This window comes from Durio zibethinus, chromosome 16, assembly GCF_047325235.1.
Source record: "Durio zibethinus cultivar Kanyao isolate XHJ-2024 chromosome 16, ASM4732523v1, whole genome shotgun sequence".
Taxonomy (NCBI): domain Eukaryota; kingdom Viridiplantae; phylum Streptophyta; class Magnoliopsida; order Malvales; family Malvaceae; genus Durio; species Durio zibethinus.
The window spans coordinates 4,487,221-4,507,999 of NC_143177.1; the positions used below are offsets into that span (position 1 = coordinate 4,487,221).

The 20,779-nt window shown below is 26.6% G+C and overlaps 1 protein-coding gene across 4 annotated transcripts; it reads right to left on the minus strand.

Moving 5' to 3' along the window:
- Positions 1–6,980: 6,980 nt before the first annotated feature.
- Positions 6,981–15,644, minus strand: LOC111291295 (cyclin-T1-3-like). Of its 4 annotated transcripts, none has more exons than XR_016328589.1 (8): positions 15,430–15,644; positions 14,189–14,770; positions 14,013–14,094; positions 13,334–13,468; positions 12,722–12,897; positions 12,244–12,525; positions 12,013–12,148; positions 8,514–8,648 (listed from the first exon to the last, which is right to left on the minus strand). XR_016328589.1 is itself a non-coding variant. In XM_022882955.2 (7 exons), exons 2-7 carry the CDS (start codon positions 14,731–14,733, stop codon positions 7,481–7,483), a joined length of 1,116 nt encoding a protein of 371 aa, XP_022738690.1. In that variant the 5' UTR covers positions 14,734–14,770; positions 15,430–15,635; the 3' UTR covers positions 6,981–7,480. The 4 variants fall into 4 exon arrangements, 1 of the variants encoding a protein (XP_022738690.1); XR_002690356.2 differs by having other exon boundaries at positions 12,244–12,415; positions 15,430–15,643; XM_022882955.2 differs by lacking the exons at positions 12,013–12,148; positions 12,244–12,525 and adding an exon at positions 6,981–7,512 and having other exon boundaries at positions 8,503–8,648; positions 15,430–15,635.
- Positions 15,645–20,779: the final 5,135 nt, after the last annotated feature.

A 20,779-nucleotide genomic window follows, 5' to 3' on the forward strand; every position in this document is an offset into this window, starting at 1 on the left:
ATAAATAAGATTTTTTGTACATTAGAACATAAAAGATTCCCTCAATTACATATTTATTTGCTATTACCTACATATGGATGTACCAAATACATATATAATTACATTTAATTTATATCTTTAAGATAATATTATTGTTTTACCTTATTAATATTTTTTACATTTAATATTTACAAATTTATTTACCTTATTAATATTTATGAATTTATTTATATCATTTAAATAAAAATAAGTTTTAATAAATAATTTATTATTGATTAGTGATTTAATATACCAAAACTAAAAAAGAAACTATATTTAATTTTATTCACTATTTTAGTAAGATTTTATTTTTTGGTAATTTCTATCAAAATTAAAATATTTATTTTAATTTTAATCATACATAACATTAATCAAATGTAACATGAAAGGAAAAAATAATTAATAAGGCTTTATATCAATAAAAAAGAGAAGGCTATTAAGGTTTAAGTTCTACCAAATGAGTTTAATTCAATTTTATATTAATTTATTGATTTGAATAATTTATTGATTAATTTTTTCTATGAATGTACTAATTGATATATATATATATATACTAAATTTTATTTAATTGTGATTGTAGATTGTAATTTATAAGTGCAATATGTAACTTCATTAAAAAAAATGTAAAAAAAAAAAAAAAACATAAATACAAGGTGGCGTAGTAATAGGGTCAATTGACTCCACTCAACTTTTGAAGTTTACTCTGGTATTTGCTTCATGTACTAGATGATACCAATACCAAGTGTATTCTTTATAGAGCTCTAGACTCTTATAACTTCAACTTGATCACAAATTACTCAACCTCTAATGAGATTTGAGAGAAATTAGATGAAATACATGAAGACAAGAAGAAAAAGTAAATTGAAGAATAATTTTGTGAAAGCCAATGCTCAACTAGTGACAAGACAAATGAAGATGAGAGTTCAAGTGAAAGACAACAATCTAACTATAATGCATCATGCCTCATGGCTTTTGAAGAACCCAAGATAATATCTAACTTTAGTGATTCAAACTCTTATGCATTTGATGAATTGCACGATGCCTTTGATGAGTAACTATGGAATTTGAATTAATGATCTTGAAATACAAAAAAATAATTTCAAAATTGAATGTTAAAAATGAATTTTTGGTGAATACTAAGAGTGATTTGAAAAGTCATAACGATAAATTGAAAAGGTAAAATGCTCAATTTGGGATTAAACATTTGGGTGGTTGTTCAATTCAAGACTAAACATTTTATTTTATACGAATAAGAATTAAACATTATCGACTTGTAATAATTTAGGATTTTTATAAACAAAAATAAAGCTATTAATGACATAAGCTATTAAATTACACAGCTAAAAAATAATCAAATTTTGTTAAGATAGAAAAAAAAAGTCAAACTTGGTTGTTGAACTGATAAAAATTTTTTAAATAAAATTAAATGAAAATATTTAACTTTCTACTTTTATTTTCTTTTCCTTTCTCTCTCTCTGTTCTTCTCTCATCAATTTTTTCTCACTCTTCTATTTCCCTAATTTTTCAAATTCTTCATAGCCACTATTATTACAACGAATAAATCATAGTCGAACAATAATCTTATTAAATCCAAACACATCTTCAAAAACTAATTTTCCTTTTTTCACCTAATAAAAACTTTTTTCTCTCTAAATCTCAACCCATCTACAAGATCGTTGCTCCTGCATCATCGTTTTGCTCTTAGGTTAATATCCCAATTAGCCTAGGTTCAAATGTCTCCAGGTTAGTGTTAATAACTTAAAGAATGTTGTGCTATTCAACAATCTCCCTATCTTCCCTCCACCTTTGTTGATGCTGCTCATGAAGTGAAACTACAAGTGCTGGGCTAGAAAAAGAAATTACAAAGCCACCAAAAAAGCCTTCAAAATGCTATCTTGAGCCATTAATGAAAGCAATATTGTGAGGATTTTTTTTTTGTTTTTGGAAATTGTGAGAGAATTTTGGTTCATTTGGTGTTTTTGTTTTACAACCATCATATTTTCAATTACCCATTCTTACTATAAATAAAAAAAATCATAAACCCAATATATAATAAACGCCATATAAAAAAAAAACACAACTAAAGCACACAAATTTTGTATTGTGAATAAAGCTATTGGAAGAAAAAAAAAAGCTACAATTAAAGAAAGAAAGTAAATACTAAAAGAGATGAGTTGAAGAGAGAAAAAAAGAAAAATTTTGAAAGAAAAAGAAAGAGAAGCCATATTTTGCATATCTATGAAATGGTGGGAAGGAGAGCTAGGAAGAAAAATATGAAGCTATGATTAAACAAAATCTAAAAAACAAAAAAAGGTTGAAAAGTTTTTGGTTTTATGAAATTAATTTTTTTTAATTATTATTTTGACTTTTTTTCTTAGGTTTTGGGTGACATATCAACATAAAAATGATTGGTCAGCTTGAATTTACTCTTTTTACATATTATCAAGATACGTGTCTTTCACAGTCACGTTTCTGTCAATAAAAATCTTACATTATTACAAATCGATAATCTTTGATCCTCATTCGTATAAAATAAAATGTTTAGTCCTAAATTTAGCAACCATCTAAACATTTATTCCTAAATTGAGCATTTAGCCAATTGAAAATAAATTTTTAAGTTTCTCAAAAGAGAAATGAATTTTGGAAAAAGAAAATTTTTATTTGAAAAGAAAGTTTGATGATTTGATAAATGAAAAACAAAATATTTTGGAAAATTCATATGCCAAACTTATAAAATGCAACCATTGTAAATTCCTTGGTCATTCCACGTCCACTTGTCCTATTAAAATAAAAGTCACATTTAGAATTAAGTAAGTATGGATTCTAAAAGGAACTAGAAACTTAGTTACTAACTCTCATGGACTCAAAACAATTTGAGTATAAAAAATCAAATAAGTAATATCTCTTATAAATATGCTCAAGAAATGAGCTATATTGTGAGTATAAAGAATAGAATTCTAGGCACACAACAGAGATTGGTAGCCTTGAAACTTTTATTTAAAGTAAATTTTTAATTGGTTGCCTATTTTTTATGAATATTAATTGCTTAATTGTTATTGACATATGCTTTGTTGACATATCTTAATTATGCAAATTTAATTGAAGTTGATTTTATGTTATAAATTGCATTATTTTGAAAAATATGAGCTTAGTTTGAGTATGCGTTTATTTTTACTCTTGGATATATGATATAAATATATTCTCATAATTGGTGAAATTGATTTTGCACATTCTTAAGATATGTTTATATTTTAAATTTGAAAACTTGTACTTAAGCATGATTTTGTATATGAATGTTGGATATTGATGGTATCATGCTTTGTGAAATTATTATTGGTACTTGGTGTGATTAATTATGTGCTTAATTATTTTTATAATTATGCACAAACTTAGGGGGAGTACACAAAACTTAATGATTTTTAAATCTCAAGTTTTGCTTTGAAAATAATTTTTATCAAAGTCAAGCCTTCAAATGTGAAATTTTGTTTTAGCAAGTTTTTAGGTGCAAAATGAATTTGAAAATCTTGAGTTCAATGATTTCAACTTATTCAAACAAAGAAACTTGATTAACTTGTAATGGTTTTGAAGTTTGATGTGTTAAGTGCAAGTTTTAAAGAATTTTGGAGCGTAAAAGATCAAACTTGTTTTTTAGCATATAAAAACCATTTAGACAATTTCAAATTGTGATATAAAATTTTTTTAAATTGTTTAAATAGCTTAACATACATTTTTAACATATTTACCTTTTGAAATAGTCTTTTCAATGAAATATAATGGTTTAATTTCTTTGTTTCTAAGGTTAAATGATCACTTGAAAAAAAATTGTTTTGTCATTTTAAATTTGTTAGAATAATTCAAGATGGTTAAAAATAAGCTTGACTAATTTTGAGATTTGACAAGATCTTTTTCAAGAAAAATAAAGTTTAAAGTGTCAAAAATAAAAATCTTGGAAATATTAAACTTTGAATGATTCATCCTACTTAGTTTTGTATAAATGAGTGTGCATGAGTAAGTTTAAGTTTTCATGAATATGATGCATTTTATATGTATATATTGATATTTGATAAGCATGAGGCCCAAAAAAGATTGCATAAGAAATTATTCGTATTACACATGTTTTAAGACTCAAACAAGTTTGCTTATAAGAGAAAAATCTTTATGAATTTTGTTTATAATGCTATTTGAATGAAAGTTACAATTTATGTTAAAATGGGAAATCTGCTTCTAATGCTTGAATTTATTATTTTTCATATTTGAAATTCAATTTCATAAACATCATATACACATATGGATGAAATTATTTTTTGATGCAATGCTTATATAGTTAAAATATTTTATTTGAAAATGCTTAACTTGTTTATTTCTTGATTTTTAAAATAGTCTTGAAATATACTTTAACTATTTATCTTTAATTCAATATTTATTTCTTCTCTTATGTTTGTAAATTGATACACTTCTTAAGCTTAAAAGAAAGACATTGATTATTGGTTCATCTATAGTCTTGGTCAATATATGTGCTTATAGGATGATTTATTCAACTTGACTTTAATACTTTTGATTTGAAATGCTAAATTATTTATGTCTTGATTTAACAAAATATTTTTGAAATATACTTATTTTTGCGCTCAGTTGATTCATTTCTCGATTTGAGATTTTAAGCTGATGTATGATAAACTATTTGATCTTAAATGAAATATAGTATTCGTTTATCTATTACTCTTGTCAAGTTATATGATTATGTAATAAATATTATTAGAAAATTTTAAGTATATATCTCATATGAATAAAATATGGCTTAATTAATCGATTTTCCTGCGATATTCATTTTTACCTCAAGCCATTGTTAATTATGACCTATAACTTATATTGACATTTTTATTCTTTTATGCTAAAATTTTTTTGAATATGTTTGGATGATAAATGTCTTCCTTGAGTTTTTAATTTTTATATGCCCTAAATTTTATTTTGAAATATTTTCTTTTGTTAAAAATTTCTTGAATTTTTTTTTTTGAATATGTGTTTATTGTATTTATTTTTGTACAATATTACATGAAAACTTTAGCTTTTGTGTCATCCTTGAGCTACTTGATGCTTAATTTCATACATGAGCTTAGTATTCTTTAAGTGCGACTGTAAGTATATCTAGAAATGAAAAAAATTGAGATTTGTATTTAAATATTTAAATATTTATAATATTTAATTTATGAATTTAAATTCGTTTTTATTTCTTTCAATAATTTTATTTAATTATAGCATAAGTAAATATTGAAAGAAATAAAAAAAAAAGTAAATTTCTTAATTTAGTGATGTTTGTAGTGAAAAATACCGTTAAATTATAAAAATTAACGACGATTATGCTAAAAAAGCTACTAAATTTAGTGATTTTTTTTAACACAAATGCTTCTAATTTTTTTAATTTAACGACATTTATGCGTAAGTGTCCTTTTAAAAATAATTTACTAAACTCAGTATGTATTGATCTTAAAATTAATCTTATTATTTAACAAAATTATTTAGATAAATTTTTTTTGCAAAAATCCAAATAATTTGAAAGTTCTTGATCCAATACACAATATTAACGTTTCAATTTATCAGATAAATCATTTCCTTTATTTCATTTTATTAAAATTCAAAGTTCATCTTTTAAATTAATAAAAGCTTTATCTTTCATAAAAATTTAAAATTAAATCTCTTATTTTGTTTGATTAAATGGAATGATCATTACACTCATGATTTATTTGGAATTCATTATAAATATAATTCTATACAATAATTTGATTCATTATCAATTTTATTATATGATATATTTAAATTAATTAAAATAATATTAATTTTGATATGTTAATTTAAATTATTAATGTAATAATAATAATACTAAATAATATGATATTATTATTAATTAATTATATAAAATAAAAAACAATATATTTCTCAAAATATATTTTATAATAAAAGGATTAAAATATTTTTAAAAAATAAAAAATACTTTTTTAATATTATAAGAACTATATTTTAAATTAAAACTAAATTTCAAATTCCAGTGAATACAAAATTATTTATATAATTTAATAATTAATTTTATTCATCTAAATTATCACATCACTAACTCAATATTCATGTCATCAAGTCAACAACTGCATCATTTTTTTTACTTAAAAAAAAATTAATAAGTTATGATTAAACTAAAATTATCAAATCAAAATAATATGATAATTAAATTTATCCAAATTACAATACATAAATTAAATTTTAAATTTTCACAAAATATAAAGACTTCAAATATAATTTGACCAAATTTTCTTTTAAAGAAAAAGAAAAATAAAGGAAAATACTTTATAATTTAGCCTACATATTCATTACAGATCATCATCAACACCGCTAATCACTATCCCCACCCATGCAACATTCTTCTATAAAACTAAAAATTATAACGTTACACAAAGGAGGTGCACACAGGGAACAGTTCCTAAGACACGAAAAACACACACACACACAAATTAATTCAAAAAAATAAAAGAACGAAAATCACACACACACACACACACACACACACACACACACACACACACACACACAACCACAAAACAAAGATCCTTGAAGCCATTACTAAAATCCCTAAATCGGATCATCACACTACCACTTGCCATCATTCTCCCATGGCCACCGAAAACCATCCCCAATTCCCAAGTTCAAACACATGCAGAACTTCCGACATTTATTGTTCTTCCTAGCCTCATCCTAAGACAAGGAATTTCCAACTTTGAAAGCTAAAAATTAATAAAAAAACAAAAACACAAAAAAGAAAAAAGAAAAGAAAAATTTCCAAAAGTACAAAAATAATTTTAAAAAAAAAGCTTGCACATTTTTCTTAAATGAAATTAGGATTCAAAAAAAAAAAAAAAAACAAATAAACACACACACACGCACACACACGTTAAAACCTACTAACGAACTCATGGATGAATTATGAGACTCAGTAAATAACTGATTTTATAATTGTTTGTCCATGCAGTTATTTGTGAGTGACATGGCTTCCGCAGAGGTAACATTAGAATGAAAGTTTCAAGAATATTTACATCCTATTAACCACTAATTGCAACACTAATATTAGCTCTCTTGTTTCTCAGCCATCCTAAACAATTCTCATCAATTTTCTTTATCATTACTTCAATCCGCAACTTTAAACTGGGAGGAATACATACATACATACATATATATATATATATATATATATGTATGTATATTAGGAAGAATGAACTTATACAGTATAAAATTTTTTTTATTTTTATACATTTTTTTAAACCAACAATTTCAATAAATTCAAAGGATGAAATTAAACCATTTTTTCTTATTTTTAATTATGTCTCTTATCTCTTGAATCTATTAAAATCAAGAGTTAAAAAAATATGTAAAACTTTTTAATTTTATACTGTATAAGTTAATCTCTCCTCATAAATAGATATTAGAATAGCTCCATCAACTGCTTCGAAACATCTGCATCAAACAGACAAATAACATCATTCATTACATTATCATACCTAATAGATACATCCAAGTTTATTGCCCCCCCTCCCTCATTTCATAAAGAACCGAGAATACAGGGTGGTGACGATAATGGATATTAGAGTTGACAAACAGACAGATTCAAGTTAGTTTCAAGCAATTTTAGTTTTTGTAAAAAATGTAACCATTTCAACATGACTTTTGGTTAAGTTAGGGAAACTCAATAAAAAATCCGATTTTTTACCCTAATAGGGATGGAGAAGGTATTAATGGAAACAGGAATGTATATAATTTTAAATTTTTTATCGAATATGAATATATATAATATAATACTTGCTCCATACCCGTGCCGTATGTATATTTTTATATATTTAACAAATTAATTTTTATTTAATAATATAAATTTTATTTTAAATTAATTAAAACTAATATTTTTTTACATATATATTTATAAAAAAAATTACATAAATGTGTATGATAAAATAAAAAAGCTAATTAAAATATATTTTATTGTTGTTAAAAGTTATAGGCATGATAATTATTCATACTCATTAAATACCCACTAGAATGAGAATAGAGATGAATTTAAAATACCCGTTAAATATGGATACGGAGATGAGTATAATATAAAATACCAAAAATGGAAAATGCTCTACCTATCATATACCATACCCATTAACATCCCTATTTTGGTTTCAAGTTGTTTTAGATTTGCAATTTCTCTGATTTAGGTTATTTCAAATTCGGTTCAAGTCTTTTGACTTTTTGGTCAATTCAGATTGATGGGCCTTAACTTGGGTTTTTTCAGGTGGGGTTTTAGGTTTGGATTGATTTTGCCACCTCTAATGGTGTCATATACAAGGGTGTTTATGTTACTTCACTAGAAAACATTAAACCTTCCAAATAAGAGATTAAAATGTATTTGACCACATAAATACCATGCAGATTCTCAAATACTTGTAGATACAGTGGATAGATTACCTTGGAGAATAGCTGGTGTTGTTTGAAATTCTTGCCAGATACCATGGTAAGAAGCAAGATCAAAACTTAGAAACTTGGCCGCAAGATAAGCAGCTCCTGCTGCAATATGATTGGGTTTAAATTGAAGCCATAATGAGCTCCTGAGCCTACAAAATAGAAGTCACACTTCAACACACTCTACTGAAAATAAACAATTGATGAAAATTAGAACATGACAGTGATCATTGTTTTATTAAATGTGGAGAGTAACATGAACAATTACAAACCATGGGAAACGAACAGGCAATATCATGTGGAACTTAGAGCATATCACCACAAAAGCCGCACATCAACCACATATAATACAAGAGATGATCAAAACGGTGATGTGAAGTGAAAAAAAGATAAGTTATTTTTCCTTACCAACTAATGGCACTAACACCAAGTGGAATATTTTCCAAGAATCTCTGCACCATGGCTCGCAGAGTACGAAAACTATTGCAAACATGTTATAACCATCTAGGGAAAAAATCAATTCCAGCCCCCATTCTGCTGTGCTTTTAACTCCAGTAATATACCCACTATAAAAATGAAACAAACAGAGGTAGCAGCACAATGTAGATACCAAAGCAGGTCTCTTCAGCTCATCAATTATCTGACCAGGCTCATCAACAAGCATGCCTCACTGCTCATGGAGCATGCATGCTACCCCCAATTATAGAGAACTAAGGTAGGCAAGAAATGAAGCTATGAGCCATATTTGTAACCTACTCAATGTAACATAAGTTTGAATATATCTTTATATTATATAAACCATTGCAAGGGTTCCTTTGGATTACCAAGGGTTTTTGTGCTAACCAGCATTATGCAGTCATTTGGATTCATACAGCTAGTGCCATTTTTGCAAGTGGTTCAATGGCCATTTTTGGTCTAGTGACCAACTAGTCTTTTTTTTTTCCTTTTTACCCTTTACTTAATATTATAAATACAAAATTATCTTTATAATTTAATTTTTTTATTTTTCATTTTATTTTTTATTGAAAAAATATAAAATAATTTTGTTAATTCAATAAAAAATGGTATTTTATGTATTATTATTTTATTAATTTTTAATTATTTATTAATAAAATTATTATTTAACATTAAAATAATTTAATAATTTTTAAATTATTTATTAATTTTATAAATGTTAAATAACTTAAACATATTATTACATACAATTTTTAATCTAATGCCCTTAATAGTCATTTTTGTTTTATCACTACAATTTACTTTACTGCTACTACTGTTTTAAAATCTAAACACACATCTCATCACTGATTTTAATCTCATCAATAAAATAATCAATCTCACTTCCACCACCGTTTCCAACCTTATTGCTCATCCAAATGAACCCTAGAATAGTATATACAGATGCCCTTAGTTAATAAACCAAAAATCAAAGAAAAAAAGAAAAAAAAGAAAGAAAAAGACTAAAAATGAAAAAGATAATGGATTAAAAAGAATAAACTTTTTGGAAAAAAAATAAACAAAAAACTTAAATTGTAGAGAACTAGAGGGTTATACATGCAATGAGGGAAGTTGGGCACCAACTATAGATATGATAATAATAGTTGATGATGGGGAAAAAAGACAAAAAAGTGTACACATGCACATATCTATGTGTGTGTGTGTGTGTATAATTTTCATAAATTTATTTTTCTTCATAATTTGAGCTCATAAAGGCCTCAGTTTGATATGATAATGGAAGAACCAACAAGGACAAGGATATATAATTTTCACGCGAGTCTGATGCACATTACTTGTTTCCACAGTTATCATTCTCCTCTTGCTTACGGGAAAACCATTCTTCCACAAAATAACAGGCAGTAGAACACTATACCATGTCTTGAATAGGAACCATGCAATAAATACTGACAAGACCAAAAGGCCCAACAAGGACCAAGCCTACCAATACTGTCAGTCCAAGCCTGATCCAAAAGAAATTAAAGATCTCAGGCTGATTAGTGCTCCACAGCCAATTAGATTTACTTCATATTATCTATTCTAATTGACTGTAAATTCCCAAGTGAGTATATAACCTTTAGGCTGCGCCCATTCTAGTTAACCCTAGTACAGGGTAAAATTTTTCAGTATTTAAAACTGATTGCTTCACAATGTCAACTACTCTAGTTCAAAAGTTGTCATACATCCAGCATTACCAAAGTGCTCTAGGCAATAAGGCCATTTATACTTTTCGAGCATACGGAACTGCCTCCAACTTATACAAGATGTAAACTAGCATTTACAGACATTTCCATTTAATTTGTGGACTCCTTTCAGATATCCTTGAAGGACGATGCATCTTTCATATTTGTATTTTTTTTAATCTTCTAGCATAAAATATATACCTAAATATATGTATGCATTACTGTATTAGCGTAAGTGGTTATATAGTTGTGTAACAGACATAAGATAGAGGACGAACCCTAAAAGAAACGACAAAAATCAGTTTGAAACACAAATTAACTGTTTTTAAACTAAAACTAATGCAACCAAATCATTTCAGCTGAGAGACAACGACATTGATACTTGAGGAGAACAATACAACTGAAATATTTCAAATGGGGGAAAGAAAAGAGTAGAAGTCACACTAATAATGTACTCCAAAAACAATAATCTTTCCAAAAGCCAAACAAACTCTATAATTAGGAACACCCGGAACTCAACCACAAGATAGTACTCAATTCAAGGTCTAGAACGTGGTCAGAATGAATGGCAAAAACCTAAGTGAGAATCACTGTGTTATATTCAAACTAAAAAAAACAGAATGTGAAGATACAAGTTTGTTGCATTTTCGTTATATTTTGGAATTTGCTTCATAACATGCTACCAGATCAATTAATTTTTTGCATCTAACCCATCCCCAATGGCTGACACTGCATGCTAGAGTTTAGAATCCAACAAGTACAGATAGACTCTAAATTTGAAAGGACTGAAGCCTGGACACAGGACACACATCAAGCTGGTACCCAATGCTCACAAATCAGAATGGAAAACTTTTTTAAATAATAAGCAACTACTGCAAAGATGTTTTAACTTTCATTAGACAGACACTACCACTGGCAAAATCAAACTGGAAGCCCCTCATCCGAAAACCTTTATAAAACTAGACAAACTAGTGAAACAAAATTAGAATTTGGGAAAAACCAAAACCTCCATTTTTAAGGAGAAAAAGGTCGGATGATAATAACAAACCATGATTTCACGACTTGGAAAATCATCACCAGGTCCACATGGTGTTTATATTATCCTTTTTTTAAAAGAAAAAGGAGGAAAGACCCATTATTGACCCTTCCAAGTCAATAATTTTTCTCCAGATCAGGGTGGAATGGAAACAAAGTGGGATGCAGCCAGATTTCACAAACTCAAAATTTGTGCATGGACTTCAGAGGAGTGGTTGCAAATAAACTGAAACTCAAAAAAATAAATGGTTAAAAGTAAAATAACAAGACTAGTTTCTGTAGGTTATGTGGCTTTCATAGCCATTACCAAGTTGATGGGGTAAAATCATAGGAAAGACAACCATAAACATCAGCAGTTCAACTTCAGATGTAAAAACAAAACTTTACACCAATCCACCAGCTAACAATATCAAACAGGTGAGCACGCTAATCTTGCAATGACCCTGCAATTATATGTCATGCCAAAATAATCAATATGCCATACCACAATAACTGCGTAGAGTAGCTGAGCTAAAGAGCATTAAGGATAGAAGTATACATTTTGGACGAGATGGAAGAAGATAACCTGCATAACCTTCTTCACACCTCAACTCATTTTTTCAACCAATTCATAGCATGGACCCACTCCATCCAAAATTCATTTAAAGTTGAAACCCATAGAATCAGCGGATTGGAAGGATTGCAACACCCATTAATCCAAGTGCATAAAACTGCTACTCAATCATAGCCACAAGAACACATCCCAATCTATGAACATTATTCTTAGACTACTCTGAAATAATTCAAATATCACAAAGAAATAACTAAACCAAAACAGTACCTGAAAAGGCAGAAGGATCATAATCATTGTACATGTAAAAGACCATTGTGTATTGCATCAAGATGAAGTTCAAAATGCAGCAGTCAGTTTTACTTATAAAACGAACTGAACTAAACCTTACAAACATATTGCACCTGTAAAATTAACTTCAAATAAAAAATATTTGGTGAAATTGAAGCATTAAAGATAATCTTACCCTTCACTGACCAAGTTTAACGCCAGATTGACCAAGAAAGTCTGTGAAAGGCCTAGTTTGTTAAGAATGGATGTAAGAGGATCATATGGATGCTGCACATTAAGTTCAAAATTTAAGGTAGTAAGTATCATTTGCTCTGCCTCAATCACACGTTCCCGATACTGCTCAAACCAATCCTGTTCAACAAACAACTCATTTAATGTCAGCATATGAAAACTACCATGGCAATCTTTTCCCTTTTCCTTTTTAATGCAAGTGGCAACAGTAAATTCCTTTTAGTAAGCCAAAACATTTTCCATATTGTGAAGCATGCTGATGTTGGATTAATTACATAGCTGTCTCTAAAATGTTTTGAACCATAAATGTATGGTTTAATGCTTAAATTCCAAGAAGCTGACAACACTAAATTAACAATTAGCTGCAATGCAAGAATTTTTATTCTGGATTTGCCACATTCTAATCATAGTTGGAAACATGCTTTCTCTGGATGACAACATTCAAAAGGCTTAAATAGATTTAATGGCATTATATTCACTTTTACCCTGCTAAATAATTTAATCCCTTTACATTTCTTAGTAAGGAAAAATCAAAAAAGGCTCCAAAGGTACTTACAATGGGGAGCAGATAGGATAAGTATCTAATATCCTGCTTATGGAATATTTCCCAAGATGTTCTCAACACATCGTTCAAAGGGCGAGGCGTCTCCTCGGACTTTGCAGCAAGAAAAATAGCAGCAGTAGCGATCAACTGCAACAGAGCCAAATAACTGGTGATGGACCTTTTCGTTGTAAGTCAACTAGTATATATGAATTCTCTATAATTAAAAAAATATTTTCATTGAGGTGATAAAAATGGTGAAAGACAACCAAATCAACTTGACCTAAACCTCAGCAGCTTCTTCAATTAAGATTTAAGAGTATACAACTTCTAACTGAGACAAATCAAGTAAAATATTCAAAACATAAGAACATGGTCAAGCACGCAAGAGAATATCAGCCTTCCAAAAGTTTTAAGAAATTAGGGTTCAGGAATAAAAATTACAAACAACTAAACACTGCATTAGCTCCAAAAGATAAAGGAAAAAAAAAAAAAGGAAAGCGGGTGTCCAAAGATTGGAACAGAACTTGAGTTAAGTTACAAAAGCAACAAATTTTTTTTCTTACAAGTATGAAACATTTTAACCTTTTAACCCCACTTATGGAGTTTAAAAAACTCCACTGGTGGTGTATAGTATAATTTTCCATAAATAAGTGAGCATTAAATTCCTTAAGCATTGGTATTTGAAACTCACAAATCTATCATGGCAAGCATGTGATCTTCGAACAAAAAATCGATGGCACAGAACCATGGCAGTGCCAATAGTAGTTTGCGGCCTGCAAAACACAACATGGATTTGATTACATAAGAAAATGCATAAATGATTTTAAGAATAAGGTAAAAGAATAGCATCCAAGATTGAGAGCTCACAACTCAAGCTGCAAACCAAGATTCTGAATGAAAGCACAGTAAGAATAGCGCAGATGTGCTTCACAAAGGGCATCAATACCATCTCTTCTTGAAGGTGAATATCTCTCAATATCATCCCTAGACATAAAAACAGATTCATCATCCTCCAATTGTGCCCTATCACGTTTATTGCTGACAGATGTAGAGGCTTCAGCATTTGATCTTATAGGAGGAATGAAATTGCTTGAGTCAAAAGGAACAGCAGTGCAATGCATACTAGATGGCGGATAGTGTCTCGCACTATATCCCCGAGTAGCAGCTGAATACTTTCTTCTTTTAAAAGAAGGAGCATAATTTGGCTGTGCATGATGATAAGCTCTATTATGCTCCCCAAATTGCTCTATGAATTGGTGGGCATGGTTAAAAGTCCTCGTAGGGTTGCTATTCCAATTCCAGTTCCTGTAGTTATTGGAACTGTTATTCTTGTAGTTATTTCTATTGAATGGGTACGGGTAATCATCCTGAAAAATACCCCCTTGCAGACGGCAATTCCGTGCAAAAGGCATTTCCTCCTTATTTCCTTATTTCTTTTCGGAAGAAAACCTGTGTAAAGGTTAGAGACTCAGAATGAATATAAATGAATTGCTACATAAATATCCGTATTGGAAAGCTGAAATGGGAAATAATAAGTCTTCCACCAAAATCTAGAAATATAAATAAGGCTCTGATTCACCTGTTTTCCCATATTTTTAAGCCAGAAAATAGAAGTTTGGATCTTTAGCCTCAAAATAAGATTTAGAAAACAACAGGTTAGAGTTTTAATCGATCAATTTGTCCTATCAAAGCTAACCCATTCCTCGGATGCTTGATATTTCTAGTTTTCCCTTCTCATGATCAGCTATTTATTAAGTCAATTAGCTCTAATCATACCTAACACTACTAAAAGAAAATCTCAATTTGGAATCAATTTAAGGAACTAAAAAGCTCTAAATTAACCAGCAATTCGAATTTATTAATCTCCCTATAAACAAAAAATAATAATACAAAATCCGAATTAAAACACAAGCAAACACCAAACTAAAAAAAAAAAAATCCAATTCTAATACAATAAGGAAAATATTAAAATTCTAACATATATATTAGATCAACGTTAAAAAGATAAAAGTAAAGAAAAAAATCAACATTTTCACGCCGAGTTCCGGAGAAAAGGCTGATTTATCATCAAACAAAAACAATATTTAAGATAAAATTAAAATAATTACCCGAATAAAAGAGAAAAAGATCAGAAAAAAGCCGTGATTTTTATTCAATTAAAGCTGAGATTAGGTAAGATTAAGATCCGAAACCGAGAAAAGATTAGGGTTTAGAAGAAAGGGGTGGAAGCAGTGATAGAGTTGGTCAAATTCAAAAAGAAAGGGAAAACGACAACTTGGAACGAAAGGCCCAATGGAAGCAAATATATTTCTTTTTTCTTGAAGCAAATAAATTTGTATCTTTTTTATTTTATTATTTCTAAAATTTTGAATTAAAAAAAGTTAAAGTCAGTTTTTTTTTTTTTTTAGAATTGAAAAAGGATTTAAATTGCAGTTAAGTTCGTGTTTTTGGTTGCCTCTTATTTATTTATTTATGAGTTCAAAACAAAAATAAATTTTAAAAATATTTAATGTCGTGCATAAATTTTAAAAATTTTTAATTATAAATTTATTAATTAATGTGATATTTTGATTATATTTATTTATCATGTATTATTATTTAAAGTTAACATTGTTATGAGTATAACTTTAAAAAAAAAAAAAAAGCTAACTATGTTAAATGAAAATATTATATTAGACTATTAACTAATAAATTTATAATTCAGATATCACATTATAAATTTTTAAAATTTAAATATCACATTAAATATTTTATTATAATTTAAAAATTATTCATAAAATTAATTCTTTTATTAAGGTTGCATATCAACTGTTGTTATTACAATCATAATAATAATGGTGATCATAATTTTTTTTTAATTTTACATAATTTATTATAAAACATAATAATTATAATTATAATCATAAAATTATTTCAATAATTTTTTAAATAGTTTTATGGCATCTTAAATTTATATAAAAAAAATATTCATAATTTTTTTTTTTTACCTTTATTGTCCTAATGTGTAGATATGATAACTCGATCACTAAAATTGTATTTGAGTAAAATCAAGTCATATATTGCTAAACTTGAAGTCAACTTGACTCGAAAACGCGAGGCTTAAAGCTCTACTCGAGTTTGATTAAGCTTCATTTTGCCAATTCAGGCTTAGTTTATAATTTAATTGAGTTATTCAAACTCAATTCGATAGAGTCAATTAAGCTTGATGAAATTATAAATATTGACATTAAACATTATATTTTTATCATTTACTTATATAAATTAAATATATTAAAAAATAAAAATTCGATCAGACTCGCAAATCTCTCAAATGAGATATTAAATTACTTCAACTATGCTCGATTTGTTATTCAAGTAACTCAAGTTTGTGTTTCTTTTAAATCGATCCCAAATAATTCATAAATAATTTGACTCATTTATATCCCCGTCGGATGTAAAAAGAAAAAAAATTACCACCATTCTTTTTCTTGTTCAATGTGATTAGCCACTTAAAATATATTTATTCTTTTTAAAAAATTCTAAACTTAACTAAAACTCATTAAAAATAAATAGATTTAGGTTTATGCTAAACGGGGTCAAAAAGTGACAATGGCATAGCTGCATAGTAGTAGGCCAAAAGTCCCAATTTAATTCACGCCAACTCAACAGAAGTATAATCAAATAATGAATCAAATACACAAAAAATAACAATTTAACGTGGTTTGGTCCAATCGACTTATATCTACGGATGAGAAACAAGATCCACTAGATCCACTAGTTGTAGAGAATTACAAACATATATCAAATTAATCTCATTTACAATCAATACACATAGACTTTCTCAATCTCCTTTACTTCTACAGAATATTCTCAATCCAAACAAACACATACTCATGTGCACCCTTTTAACACAACGAAACACATACCCATATACACCCATACATCATACTTATGTAGACCCTCTCATTCTACTCTAGTCTACTTATAAACAAGCATATACACCTATAAGACGTAAATCCTTAATACTCTTATAGGTGTCTATTCCATAAAATATACAACTCTTTTACATCTTTTTCTCATATCTAACCCTATAGAGATTTCACATATTTATAAGTATATAAACTTGCCTATTAAGAATCTCTTTCCTCTTAAAAATCTTATTCTGCAAGTCAAATTTACCTATTAAGAATCATCTTTCTCTTAAAATTTTTCTTTTTACAAGTCTTATTGTACATTAAATAATATCTAACAAATCTCAAATAAATCTTTTATGAGATTTGAATCATTATTTTCAACATGTAATAAATTGTTGGTTCAATTAACACCACTCAATTTTTTTAAAAAAATTACACTTACACATATGGGAAATACTAAAATTTTTGTAATTTTTTTTATTAATCCTAAAAAAGTTTAATAAAAACATTAAGTAAAGGGTCACACAAATAAATTTTTCATTTATTTTTATAATGATAACATTAATATTTAGGTTTCAAACAATATGTTTAAAAGTCTCTTTATATATGGGTATAAATATAGTATCAACTATTAAAATGTAAAAAGATATTTATTTAAATATAAAATGTTGTGCATAAAAGTAAAAATATTATATTTTTATTATATATAAATATTACTTCTTATTTCATAGTTATTCAAAAATAATTTTTTTACTCTATATACCTAAATATACATTTTGTAATGCAAAATATAAATAATAAAAGTAATAAACTAGCAATTCTCAACTTAATTTATAAATTTAAAAAATCAAATATTATTTCATGAGATAATATCTCAACAATATTTTTATTAAATATACGTTAATTATTGAATTTCGTGGTAAAATTTTTTAATAATAAAAATGAAAAAAAAGTAATTATGCTATGTGCTTATATATACAAATTAGTATATGACTATAGTCCCACTAAAATTTTTTCTACCTATACCTTTGGGGGGGGGGGGGTTACTTATATATGCGAAAGAAATTATTGTCCCATAACACTCATCCAATGGACGGTATCAATTATTATTCTTTTTTTAACTTTAATTAAAATGATCTTTTGTTTTTAATTTATTTATGTTGTTAAATATCGTTTATTAATACTTCAATATTTAAATATTGAAAATTTGTTTATATTTTCTCTAGCACTTTAATTCAATTTTTAAAAGAATTTTTCTCTAAAAAGAACATGCATGTTCCCTAAAATAGACTTCATAGTCTTTTTTATATATGTATAATTTATGAAACACCCCAAAATCTAAATATTTTTATCCAATTTTCATTTAATATTAATAAAAAAATACCTTCCTTATCCTATAAAGAGGTTTTTATATGGCCATTGGTTGCTATATTTGAAGATCAATAATTTAAGGATACTGCCTTGATAACTGACAATGCTAAAAGTTTTTTTTTGTTAATTATTTAAAAACATTGCAGTATCGAACCTCACTTTCATAATCTCTTTATATTTGCATGTCCTGTATAGAAGGAAAAAAGAATCATAAAAAATTACAACTATCGATTTTTTTAAGATAGAGCACCGTAGGAAAGGTTATGAAAATATTTGATTTCGCATGTGATTTTTCTGTTGATAAATGTGCTTTTATGGAGAGAACCATAGAATTTGAAAAGGAATAAAATGTGTAATAGCTAAAAAAATTTTTAAAAGAGCACTTAGTTAATGAAATTTAAAATTATTAGAGGCAAAATGATTCTCCCTTAAATCACCTTAGCCAAGACATTTATGATAAAGTTAAATTTATATGTTTATTTTAGTTGTATTTGATTAGGAGAATGTAAGATTACCTAAAAATACATTTTATTATATTGCCCTTAGTTATTATTAAATGATATCATATGAATAAAATATGTCATACAATTATATTTAAATTATTTATTTAATATGTTAATTTATTTATTTAATCTACAAATTGTTTACTTAATATCTTGTGAAATTAATAAAAAATATTAGAATTATTAAAATTATTTATATATATTAAATAGACTATTTTTATTTTAAAAACATAATCTTTTTTAATGTTTTAATCATAAAAAAAGTTACATTTTTTATTTTTAAAACATAGTTTTTTCTTTAAAATAGTATTTGATATAGAGCGATCACTCTAAAAATTATGGTGATCTACACATAGTAATTAGATTATTATATTTAGTAAGCACTTAATAATCCTACATGGTAGTGATTTTAGATTACAGAAAATTATTATATTACTGTTTTGGAATGTGATATAATTCCTATACAAAAAGGTGAAAAACGTTTATCATCGAGATAAAAGTGATATGTAAAATTAATAATAGTCAATTTTACCTATTTAATATGTGAATTAAAATTTTGTTACATCTTAAAATTGTAAATTATAAATTTTTATATTTTCAAACTAATATTTATTGTAACAAGTTCAAAATAATTTGTATATTTTATACTTTGTTTAATATTTATGTAATATAATTTTTTATTTTCCTTTTATTATGAATTTAATAAATTGTTTTCATTTTTTAACTTAAATTTTTTTTCATAATTTATATTATAAAAATAAATTTACCTATCAATAAATATATTTACTAATTTAATGATTTAATTATCTTTTATTATAAAATAAATAAATATTACTAATATTTGACAAATTATTATCTTTAAACAACTATAAAATTATTAATTTATGTAACTATTACAATATGCATGATTATTTTTGTATTTTTAAATAAAATAATATTTGATTTTTAATAATACCAAATACAATGGTCTTTAATTTTTAAGAATTAATCATTGTTAGCCAAATAAAATAATTTTAAATTATGATCGTTAAGATCACTTTGGTAATAAGATCATTTCAATAATTACATTATTATGATCTTGCAAAAGATATCAAACACTACTCAAGTTGTTTTATCTTAAAAATTAATTTTTTTATTATATATATATAAAATCTTTTCTCTTGTTTTTTTGTTCGTAGAGATATAGAGCAATGAAGATTTATTGCCAACCCCACCTTGCAAAACCACCAATTTTCATCCCCAAACCATCATTTTTTTCATGGCTCCCATGTTTCTTCTTCATCCATTTGTAAAAAGCCCTACCCTTCCACAAGCTTCACGAATCAATCCATGGCCTTGAAGATTCTTTTCATGTTAATGAGGTTGAAGATGAAAGTTGAGTATGATGAGAGAGGACAATGAAGTTGTATCACAAGAGTTTGGGTGTCATTCAAACTCAATAATTTTTGTTTGTTGTGTGGGGTTGTATCATGAGAGTTGGTTTCCTCTTCAATGTTGAAAGTTTCTTCCTTACATAAGACAAAGAAGAAGTTTAATTTCTAAGGAAAAAGACCATTTTTTTATCTGAAAATCATAGTCTTTTCTTTAGATTTTTTTTAAATAATAGAATAAAAGATCACCTTTTTTAAGATTAAAAAAAAACATAATATTTTCCTTATATTTATTTTTTTAAGATTAAATAGAGAGAAATG